This window comes from Coturnix japonica, chromosome 7, assembly GCF_001577835.2.
Source record: "Coturnix japonica isolate 7356 chromosome 7, Coturnix japonica 2.1, whole genome shotgun sequence".
Taxonomy (NCBI): domain Eukaryota; kingdom Metazoa; phylum Chordata; class Aves; order Galliformes; family Phasianidae; genus Coturnix; species Coturnix japonica.
In genome coordinates, this window is record NC_029522.1 from 22,403,002 (window position 1) to 22,415,059 (window position 12,058).

At 38.6% G+C, this 12,058-nt stretch overlaps 1 protein-coding gene and 1 long non-coding RNA gene across 2 annotated transcripts in view; one reads left to right on the forward strand and one right to left on the reverse strand.

Annotated features, from left to right (window-relative positions):
- Nucleotides 1-12,058, forward strand: part of CNTNAP5 (contactin associated protein family member 5) — a 252,770-nt gene that overhangs the window by 215,000 nt on the left and 25,712 nt on the right. Inside the window, exons 18-19 of the mRNA XM_015868834.2 lie at nt 1,039-1,278; nt 2,782-3,006. Of these exons, the coding sequence (XP_015724320.1) occupies nt 1,039-1,278; nt 2,782-3,006 (465 nt within the window). The remainder of the gene's footprint in view (nt 1-1,038; nt 1,279-2,781; nt 3,007-12,058) is intronic.
- Nucleotides 6,291-12,049, reverse strand: LOC116653661. Its single transcript, XR_004307913.1, has 2 exons — nt 9,092-12,049; nt 6,291-7,171 (listed from the first exon to the last, which is right to left on the reverse strand). It is a non-coding gene; the product is annotated as an uncharacterized LOC116653661 (long non-coding RNA).

Consider the following 12,058-nt stretch of genomic DNA (forward strand, 5'->3'; position numbering starts at 1 on the left):
CTGCAAGGACTCATCAAAAGATCTGTTATCTCATCTGCATTTTGATATAGAACAAACTTCTAGAGAAGAATTTGGAAAGATAACTTTTTACATAGTTATTGGTGCATCACCAATAAAACTAGCATTTCAGACCTACAAGTGCTGTTAACTCTTTGGCCAGAGTAAGATTTCATAGCAGCAATCAAAACTGCAGTGAATTCAGAATAAAATATTGGCGACTGCCAAACAAAGCCTACAGTAATGAAGACATTGATATCTTCACAGTCAGTCATCAGTAATTATTATCTTTGTGACCATCTCTTTGGGCAAACTTTTCAGTGTTAGCAGTTTCAGTGGGTTGATAAGAACATAGCCTGTCGAGCCTGGACCATGCTCTTGCTGTAATCCATACATCTTTGTTCTTCGTGAGAAGATGCAGTTATTTTTAACAGTTGTAATAAATCACAGCTGTAACCCAGACTCACATTTCTTGCCTACAGTAAACATTCACATGCAACATCAGGTTGATCAGTCATGCATAAATTCTAACTCTAAAGTCATTTTCCTTCAGCCAGCAAACCTGGTATTGAATGTGATTCATCTGTGCTATCTGGGCTCATCAGCATGTGTAACTCATCTGATGTTGGGATTAGGATGTTATCTATACTTTGTACTATGGCAGGAAAAAATAATAATAATAATAAAATAGTTCTGGATTTCTCATGTATTAGATGATATGCAGGCATATGATAAAGAGGTATTTTACCAAATGAATTTGCATTTTAAATACTTAACAGGGTGGTAGACAAGGCAGAAAGGAAGAGAATGGACACTAGAACCTTATTCACAGCTTTAGTCCTTTCTTAAAGGAAGAGACTCTGAGTCTCTTAGGCTGTCCATACGTCCATCTTTTGCTGTGATGTGCACTGATACGTAACAGGTAATATTTTAAAGTTCTATGGATTCCTGTTTGTACCTCCGTATTTGCATCTTCAGGGCTCTAACTACTTTACAGACTATTCAATGAATGCATTTGATTTTTTTTCTTCCCTGTTTCAGGAGGAACAGCTTCCAGACAGAAGGGCTTTTTGGGATGTATTCGATCTCTGCACTTAAACGGACAGAAACTTGACCTTGAAGAAAGAGCTAAAATGACTCCTGGTGTTAAACCTGGATGTCCAGGGCACTGCAGTAGTTATGGTAACCTGTGCCACAATGGGGGAAAATGCGTGGAGAAGTATAATGGGTATTCCTGTGATTGTACCAGCTCAGCCTATGAAGGGCCCTTCTGCAAGGAAGGTAGGCAAAAAGCTTTTATCTGAAGTCCTTAGTCCTTTCTGAATATCTGTAACACAGTTTCACCCACATCAGCTTGTTGTCTACCATACTACAAGAGGGCGTTCGAATATAAGCTTAAGCTTGAGCGTTAAGCGTTTACGTTAAGTGGACTTGAATTCCTCCACTTGATGACTTCAGTACTCAGAAATTAAAATAGTGCTAGTTGTATTGTTATTTAAATTATCAACTCTATCACGCTATGATTCCTCTATATTAATATAACTTCATCCAGACGTTTACCAGTGGGGCTGAAAGTTTCCCTGACAGTTCCCTGCCTATGTCTGGATATTTCATTTGCTTGATTTTAAACTTAATCTGGTTTTGTCTACCTCAAGAAAACCATGAGTGCTTTTCTTTACAGAGATCTAAGCAATGGTGTGTCAAAAAGGGGGGAGTCTTTTTTATGTTTGTTGTGATCCCTGTTTCAACCCATCTAAACTTGGCCACGAGATGAGTTATCAAAAATATATCAAGTTCAGGAAAGAAACTGATATGTATGGTTCGCTTTCTGAGTATCACGTCCACACCGAACCTGTTTGCTGGCTTTTATTGCCAACACCTGAAAAAGCAGTGGGGCAAATAAAGAGCATTCGAGTTTGATAGCATGCTCTTGGAGAAAAGAAGAAACTACCACAATCCCTGCTTAATAGCAGCAAGTTGCAGTGCTAGTATTATAAATTCCATGACTGTCCCTTATCTTGCAAATGCGGCAGGTTGACTAAGTGAGTCACATCATCTTCTGGTGTAAATTGGCTTAGTTATACTGAAGTCCATGGAACTGTGCCCACTTCCATGAGCTGAAGATTTGACACCAATGTCATGAGAGGCATAGCAAATAACCATGTAGTATCCTGTTAGGAGATGCTGCTATAGAGGTAGATCTGCTTTACTGGAAAACAGCTGTTGTCACTTACAAATATTTTGTGGCCAAATTTAGATTGTGTGTAGTGAAAACACAGTGTGAGTTCTTGTGTTCTGAGCATCTAATGACAGGCGTTTCTCTTGGAGCTGCTGCTCTCCCTCAGTGACTTTTTTGGGATTAACGTGTTGCTTTCATGATGATTTTGCTTAAAAAGAAGACTGGAAAGGACAATTTTATTCTTGTCATTTCTGTGGGGGGAAGATAGAGAATATCACCTTAGAAATTAAGTGTCAGAAGATGGTAAAACTAATAATTTTTTTGACTAACAAACTTTTTGGGTTGTTCCATCTTGTAGAGCAATGTTTTGAGCACTATAATATGAACATGTATGCCTGTCTGCATATGCTACCCTTCACTGTGTCAAACATATAGTCTGAGGAAGGGCTTTCTACTCATCCAAATCATAGAATGGTCTTGTAAGCTGGGTAAAGAGCATTCTGCAGTGTTCTCTTTCTGAGGTAACCAGTTTGTGTGCATACCTGTCTGAAACATCTGAAAACGCAGTAGCTAAAACTGTTTGTGTTGTTTATATGTTCTTTCAGAGGTTTCTGCTTTATTTGAAGCTGGCACTTCTATTACCTACATTTTCCAAGAACCTTACCCTGTCACAAAAAATGCAAGCACTTCAAGTTCTGCTATTTACGCAGATGCCATCATGTCCAAGGAAAATATTGCATTTAGCTTTCTTACGGCGCACGCTCCAAGCCTTCTGCTGTACATCAACACCTACTTCCATGAATATTTGGCTGTGATTCTCTCCAAGAACGGTAAGTGCTCTTGATGTGCTACTATTGTGAGACCTGTCTGAAATGTGTTTTTTGGGATAATACTATTTGCAGCCTTTATGGTGTTCAGCTCATGAAAACAGCCATCGGTTTTGTTTATGTTGTTTTATTTGGCATTCAATGTGACATTTTCCTAACTGGTCTTTGAGTAATCATGTTGTTGGGGCTTAAAATGTGTTTTGACTTCCATTTGGCAAGACTATACAATGGCAATTCCTTGCTACTTATTCTGCACTGAGATCCATTAGATCTCCAAGATAAGGGAATGAGAAATTCCATGACGGCACAACAACACTTGATGCAGAAATATGTTATTCTATCTTTGCCATTCTTTCTTGTTTTGTTTATTACTCTTCATCGTAATGTTCCAATGGAATATGGCCAGTACCCATGAATATTAAAGCCAGAGAATGTCTAGATCTTGTAGGTTCACACTCAAGGACATAAGGCATAACTCCATTAGTTATTAAGAAGGTACTGTCTGAAAAGATGTTAAGATTTTAGGGTATAGACCATACGTATTCTTATTGTGAATCTGGTTCCTGAGTTCCCACAGTGCATTCAGAAAACACAATCCAGCAACACATCATCCTACTCAAAGGAGGATGTTTGAATTATTCAAGAGCAGTTAGGGACTAGTGCATTGGAAATGATGAGTAAGCTTATTGGTGAGTCACCAACCTGTAGCAGAACAGTAGAAAGTTTATGCTGTGTGCTTGAATATGCACGTTTGACTGAATGATCCAGACCACAGTGAAACTTTACAAATCCCATAGAAGCTGGGGTCTCAGGTGCCATCAGCTTAAACTTTCAACGGGAAAAACAAACAAACAACAATAACCAACACCTTTTATTCTCTGTATGGACTTTGCTGTTGCTTATCTCCTGGTTATGTAATACGGCCAGAATTTAAGCTGGCATGGAACGAGCATTCAGATGTCCCAGACTCATCTCCCACTTTGCTCTGAGGCAAGTGTCAAAGTTCATGATTTTTAGATAAATGATTATCCCAGTGTGAAGATTCATGGTTGGAGAGAATAGTCCCTGCTGAGGTGAAACCTTAGAATCTACTTCTCAGTTAAACTCAGGTCTCTTTATTCCAATCAGGCAATCAAAAATAGCCTTAAAGTGAATGAGAAAGTAATATCCATTCCGATCACTGTAATGTAGTGTAAAATAATGTTAGGAACATGAGGCAATTGCAGTTTATTGACGAAATATTACCAGTGGCAAGCTGCAGTTGTGAGGTCTCTGTTCTGGAGTTTGGAACTATCTAATGGTGGTAGGGGAAGGAGCTGGGACCGGGACACTGAAATCTCTCTTAACAGCGCAGCAAGATCATAGATTTTACAGTAAGTCTTGCATTTTGGCAGCTGCACCATTTGCAGATCTCCTTTTTGGTTCAGAAAGGGATGCAGATTCTCAGCACTTCCTTAAATTAGGTGGAGCAGCTCTCAGCACACTCAGGATCAGGAGTCAATTAGGCAGTGTTGCCTTTCTCATCTCTGTACGTGTCTCTAATCACTTGTAAAATGAAGTTAACATTAGCTTAAAGGGTTGGTGAGCTGTTGGGTTCCAAAATTCTGAACTGTAAAATGTAGCACTGTACTCAAAGAATTATGATAACTAGGTGACCTTGATTATGGCCTGAAAGTCACTTTCAGAGTTGTTCTGTGCCTGCTTTCGTGTCTTTCTGTCAAGACAGTCATTTTAGTCATGCATATTCCATGCATTTTGTCACAAATTTAGTATTTCTTTAAAAAATCTCATATCCTGTTATTTGTTAGTCTTGTTGGAATTATTATTCCAATGAAAATAATGTTAAGATTTGTTATTCTTTCTTCCTCCGAGAGGTTTATGCTTGCCATTAAGTTACTAGACTATGAATAATCATGTCCTTTGTAGCATTGGAAGTGAGTGAAGTCACATGAAAAGTGAGATCTTTCTCTCTTATTGGCTCATTTTCAAGGTATTCAGCGGATAGTCAGACCTAGGTGGGTCCATGCTGGATAACTGATAGTTATGTGAATGTTAGTCTCCTGATGAAGTGGACATTCTTATTCAAAATACGAGTAATATTTTTCCTTTGCCATAATCCTGAAACTCTTTCCACCTGTTAAGAAACCATGTGTCTATGTATATATTTTAATTCTGCATAAGCTAAATTTTTAAAGTATTTTTCAAGCTACTACTGAGACATGCTGTTAGTTCCCTTTTCTATTATCCACAAAATAGCTGCAAGTTAGTAGTTAATAAAAAATAACAATAAGAAAAACATTCCTGATATTTTAAGCTTCTCATGTTAAGTATTTAACGTAAAAGAAGTAAAATTAACTGCAAGGGTTGGTTATGTTTGGACTGCATTGAAGGTGGCTTGTGTAAAAATGAACTTGTGTAGACAGCTTGTATAGTCAGGTGTGAAATACTCCCTGTAAAATCAATTTGCTTCAGTAAAAGTAATAAATAATTACATTTAACCCCAAGGCCATTTCTAGTATCAGTGCGCAAAGGAGGTCATATTGTTAGAATTTACATTACTTATTGATTGAGATACCGGAATTATGGTTTTAAAATGATTCACTTAGAGTCATCCATTAGGTCAGTTTCAGATTTAGGAATGGAAATAAAAAATCCTCATTCTCAGACATTGCTTTATGCTTGCAGCACGTTCTCAGTCAGGCAGAAAGGCCTTCTGGTACTCAGTGTTGTAGAGGACGGGTGCTCAGGAGGCAAAAATAGGACTGATGTTGGGTACCACATGTCAGTGTATAAACGGCCATTCTGGATCTATAAATATGACCACTTTCTCTAACATTAGATTCCCTGTAGCACCTGGAGACCAATACTTACAGAAGCAATTCCCACCCAAAAATGTATCTACATCACAATATTGTTCTTATCCCATCTGGTCAATTCATGCCATGAAATCTTACGGGCAAGTTTTCAAAAGTTGATGTTTTTAAAGATGACTCAGTACAGATTCCTTCTGCCATTAGTTAGTTTATGGTCTTCTAAATCACACATGCTCCTTTGAAAATGTAGGCAATAATGCAGCATTGTCTTCTCCTCTGCAGTTTTATCTGTTATATCCATGGAATTTTAAATTATATGTATGTATAAATGAATATATGTTGTATACAGATGTGTCCATATTATTAACTTGCAGCCATTTTGAAGAGGACTTTTTCTAGCTTTTTATTCAGAGGATATATGCCCTCGAGCCGCCTGTGTTTTTAACATGGATTAATCAAAAGATTACAATCAAATAGCGAGGAATCCAGTTTAATTAGTTAGCAGGAAGAAATGCATTCGTACTTCACAAAGTTGTGCTCTCTCATGAGCAGTGCCACAAGGTCATATGCTTTGAGGTCTTTCACACTTGAGAAGTACCTGAATAACTTGATTACTTTTGTGACTACGGACAGAGCTGTGGTGCAGCAGAATCACTGTGGTGGATGTAATCTCCAGGGTTGTCACAGTAATGACTGTTGAAAGTCCAGTTTATTTATAAATAGCTCTCAGCTATACCAACACTATAGAAGGGCCCCAGTACTACCACGGTGTTATGCAAACACAGCTGGTCACCACGTGGAGATCACCTATGATGGGTACTTTGCCAATTTTAGGGGTGAAGAGCCTGCTTGCTTGCTGTAACTGCTGCATTGATCCCACATCCAGAAGATTAACAGTGCTCCAATAGTTGCAGTAACTGTGCTGTAGAACTTTCAAATAATAGTGCCCATTACCAAGCTATAGAAAATGGCTAAACAGCTCTAATTAGCCTTTTCAGTGTGTCAGTTCACAGAAGTTATTCACATCAAGAGAAGCTACTGCCACGAATTTTGTTTCTTTTTTCTTTCTCAGGCTGAATTTTCACTGTGCATTTTGGCTAATTTACATTATTTCAGTAAATTACCAATAACTTAGTATTATAATGCACTCGGCTTGATACCTAAAGATAATAACTGCTGGGGATGGGGTGGGGGATATGTTAGGATAGAAATTGTTAGCGTCTCTCCCTTCTGCATTCTTCCTTCCCCCTGCAAGTAATCAGACGCGACATGAATATGATGAAGTATGTAGTCTAGAAAATGATTCCCCGTGTATTCTTCACTCTCAGTGTGGCTGCATTTCTCTGATTCCAAATCTAGAAAAAGAGCAGATAGTTATCATCAAAGAAAAGAGATAGAATCTCAAAGTATCCTAGAATGATTGAAAATTTATCTGAATCTATTATCTGACCTCCTAAGAATCGAAACGATTTGAGTCCTTTTTTTCTACCATTGTCCTTCTACCCAGGACCTACTGGCATTTGAGAGAGCTCTGTTCTCTATTTTGGATAGCAAGTCTCTAAATTGCATAGCAAAGATTAAAGGCAAGAAAAAAGCACGTTACAGGCAAAAGTACAAATGAAAGCATCTTGTGAAGTCTGAGATGTGCAGCATATAGAAGCAGGGCCTAGATAAACTTTAGTGACCTCTCCTAAAAGGACTTGAAATCAACTGATGCTTAAAGTAAATAGGCAAATGAACCAAAAGCTATAATAGATGTAGCATGAATTAAAACTCTTCAAAAAAGTCATAATTGAGAAGCTACTGATTTTTTCTTTTTAATAAACGACTAATTTACTGCCATGTTCTCCTTTCTCAAAGTCAACAGCTGCCCTTTCTGTTGAAGGCGTGTAAATTCTGCTTGCTTTTGCCTTGCATATCTGTTGAGCTGCATCTCCGACAACTTTTCTCAAACAAAATTGAAGACATTCAGAGGTAGAGAGGTAGACTAAGGGAACTAACTCATTCTTTGAGGCAAATAATCTTTTCATTCCGTTCCTGCTGCACACTCTGAGGTTTAACATGGAAAAGCTAAATTAGGGAAAATAGATTTTAGCTGTGATTTTCAAGTCTTCTCTGGTTCTTGGGGCTTTATCACCTCGTGGTTTTTTATTTGGGATGTGGGTATTGTGGAACATAACTGCTGCAGAAAGCCTTGCTAGGGTAACTTATCGATAGTGCAATAGTTTTATCTTTTGAGAACACCTTCTGGCTTAAAGAGTTTCACCATCCATTGAACAACCTCCACGATTTATGTGACTGTGAAATGGAAAATGATGCCAAGGTTCAGGTATAGTTATTTTTAACAGAACAGGAGCAGGAAAGTGAGTTAGGTTGGAAGACAGCTTTGTTGTGGAGACTCAAGCAACTCTGTGAGAAGACTCAGTATCGTTCCTTGGCTCTAGGTTGCAGCCACTAAATTATCTTTCATATGGGAGATACAACTATATATCTTCTAAAGATCTTTCCAGTCAATTACTGTTGTTGATGATAAAATCTTACATTACTTAGTGAGGAAGGGAGTAGTGAGAGTTTGATGAATATTAAAGAATATAAAAGAAATTGTCCCTGATTGACTGTAAATGGGATGTTGTCTATGGCATAAGCAGTAAGGGGGACTGAGTGGTGGGAAATAACCCAGTTTCTTTATGTAACTAGAGAAACTTCTGTGGTAGAAACATCTCTGGTCCTTTGGGTGATTTCTTGTTGTGAGTACACTTTGTGGAAAATACAAATGCTGATTAGTTTTCAGTTCAATTCCAGCAATAAAAAGTTATTAAGACAGTAGCTGGACTGGGCATCTAAAGCCTGTTTTGCTTTCTTTTAGTACCTGACACTCTAAATCTCTAAGTGTATAAAACTTAAAGGAGCCATTCAGCCAAGGACTTTGGCAGATTTCTTTATCTGCTTTCCAAGAGGAGAGAAGTGAAAGTCTGTCTCATTACCTCAATTCATGGGCATATTTTTACTTACACAGATCGTTTTACTGTACGGAAGGGTCAAGAGATCTTCTGGAGACCCAGAAGGGAAAAACAAGGGAACCATAATTGGATTACACTGAGCAGAAAGTGCTGAGCATGCAGTCAATAATTGACTTGTGCTCTGCATATATAGAGACTGACTTTGAACTCACTGGTATCTGGCATAAAACCGTATATGAACAGCTGCAGATAATCAGCTAGAAAGAGAACAGACATTTGCTACTGTTAGATCTTTTATCTCCTGGAAATAAATACCTGAAGCAAAGGTGCAAGGAGGACAGAGCCAGTCTCTTTTCATTTGTGCCTGGCGGACAAAAAGCAGTGAGCAAAGCCTGAGACACAGGAAGAGCAGGAAACACCACGTGGGTGACAGCAGTGGAACAGGCTGACGTGGAGATCCTCAAAAGCTGCCTGGACACAGCCCAGGGCTGCAAACTGTAGTGGACCCACTTCAGCAGGGTTTTGGCCAGATGACCTCCAGCTGTCTCCCAGCTTCGAAAATTCTGTGATTCTGTGTGAGATTCCAGAAGATGAAACAGCGGACATATGTATGTATAAGCATTCATTTTGCTAAGAGAAGACATACTACCATTACATGATAATATATATATAATGCTACCATTATATGATTCTTGTAATAGGATGTATAGAAACTCAAATATATCCCTTGAGAGTTTGCATTAATCAGGAGAGAGTCTCTGATTAGAAAATGGAACTTCTGCACTCACAGAGGCTGGCAAAACTAATGAAATAGGCAGTGCTCAGATGGACTTTTATTTGCTAAATGTTACAGTTGTTAAGTCAGTATGAGAAAAAGCCTTGACTGAACGGCAGTGGCTGGAAGCTATTAGGAGGAGAATGGAAACCATGAGTCGGGATCTTCGTAAGGGCAGGGTGGCTTGAATTTCTTAGGGTACCACAGCCTTTTTTGCCTGGGAGATGTTCATGCAGATTCAGTGATATGTATAATTTGTAAAGCTGACTTGAACCTGTGGAATATAAGTCATAGGATGATCAGTTTTGTTTCATTCACTGGACTAGAGAAAAAGGTCTTCCCGTAGTCCTGGCTGCTACACCAGTCTTAAACAAAAAGTATGGTGTGAAGTGAAAGCCTAGCAAGATAAGATGAGTAAACCATGGGGCCTGCTGTGTGTCTGACCATGAGAAGACTAATGGCATGCATTGTGCGTTTAATGATGGGAAGAGAGATCTAAGCATCAGATTATACAGATAGTTTTTGTTAATGGAGGGTCTTAAAGTGACTTAAAATTCCAAAGGAAGTATTGAAGAGGTGTAGATTGAAATTTTACAGAATAATCTCACAGTCTGAAAGCACATGTTTTCAGGGAGATTTTACTGGGGGGATCTGGTGTTTTGAGCTCTTCATCTTTAGATTAGGTCACCTTTGGGGAAAAGTAGTAGTTAATGATGTTGCAACATGTTAAAAAAAAATGCAGTAATTCACCAAGAAGTAGCTAGAGATCATCTTAATGACTAATATTATTATTTGGAACTTCTGCTTATCCAGAGATTTCCTGCAATTTTCCAAAGGATATGAGCATTCATCTAATTCACCGGTAGATAAACTGGAGTACAAAGAAGGAAAATTATGTGAGCAGGCAGCAATCTGGTAGATCCAGAGTGGTGGCATTGATTAGTATTATTCCACATCCATTGGTTAAGCCCCGTTCCCGTTATAGATCCATCCATATAGGCATGAATGTGGGTTGTTTTGTTTAGAAGAATGTTTCCCTTAAAATCACTGGAGTAACCTTGGTATAAAAGCACAGTATGATGAGCTCTATGATGAGCTCTTAGACTGTCATCATCTTTTAGACCCACAGTATTTCAATATTTGCAATATTTTGTAGCTTCGAAGCAAGAAACATCTGCCAGTTCCTTTTTAATTGCTGGCCAGCCTGTGTTGGGCCGACTGGCGGCTGGTGGGAATGAAAATCCTGCAAGGTTATACTCACTTGTCAGTCTTATAAGGGAACTAGCCACAATTGCTGATGTTTAAGTAATATTCCCAGTCTGGCTCCAGATGCCTAGCAGAATTGCAGAGTAAACTGAGGTCGTGGACCTTCAGGCAGAATCTTTTCCTGACGGTTTTTTGTTTTTTTTTGTGTGGTTTGGTTTTCTGTCGGGGAAGGGTGAGTGGTTTGTTAGGCTTATTTCTTGTTCTTTTGGTACAGGTTTTGTTTTGTGTGGGGTTTTTTCCCTCTTAAATTGAAGAAATGCAGTGTGAATGTGCGTCGTTGATACAGGATAGCTTGAATACGATCCATAAGTCCTGAATGTATTTAAAGCGTGAAGTTTTGAGTGAAAAGCATTCAAATAAGAACCTTTTTTTTTACTACTACAAGAGGTCACCAAAAATTGGGAGCTTTGATTTATTTATTTTTTAACCCCATAAAACAATCTCATCTAAATCAATGCTGTAGATAACCAGTCATATCAGCGAACGGATTTGGCAGCTTCTCCTCTTTGTTTTCTCTGAGCAAAGCAAATAGCAAGAGTCACCTTCTAAAAATATGCAAGTACTTTCTTAGTTAAAAGCCAGTGGACGCTGAAGAGATGGGCCTTGTTCTTTGAATTACCAGCAGCACTTCCACTGAAGAGTAAATTTACTGAGTAAATATCCCTGGGGAGAAGCTGCTAATTAAGGAGCAGGTTTCTTAGCCAGCTGCTCCTAACCAAGAAAGCAGTCGTTCATTTTTAAATATCTAGGCTATAAAGAGGGACACTGGAGTTGTACAAGTTGCCAGAGAGGTATTTCCTGGTAGAGATGACAGAAAACTGTCATTTGATATTCTGCAATCAGCAGTGAACAAACAACATTTCCACTTGATGAGTTTCAAATGGCTTTCTGGGCTAAATACTTTAATTTTTTCATAATTGCAATATCAATAGCCTCACTAATGTTTCCCTCCAGTTGTTTAATTGGTGCCTTCCTTCTTTTCCTTCTTTATTTTCTCTTTTAGCAGCAGCTCAGATATGTGCTGGAGGTGGGTAGGGGGTAGCTTCATCACTGTCTGTTATGAGCAACTGACTACAGCTTGAGCCAACTTTATGAGGTTCTGTTGCTCCTTAACATCTGGGTGCTTCTGTTGGAGTGGGACATGCGAGTATATTCCAAAGTCCTCATCTTAATGAAATGTTTAATTTTCTACATACATACTTCTCTCAAACTGGACTTGTCAGCTGCCTCGTTAGGTTCTT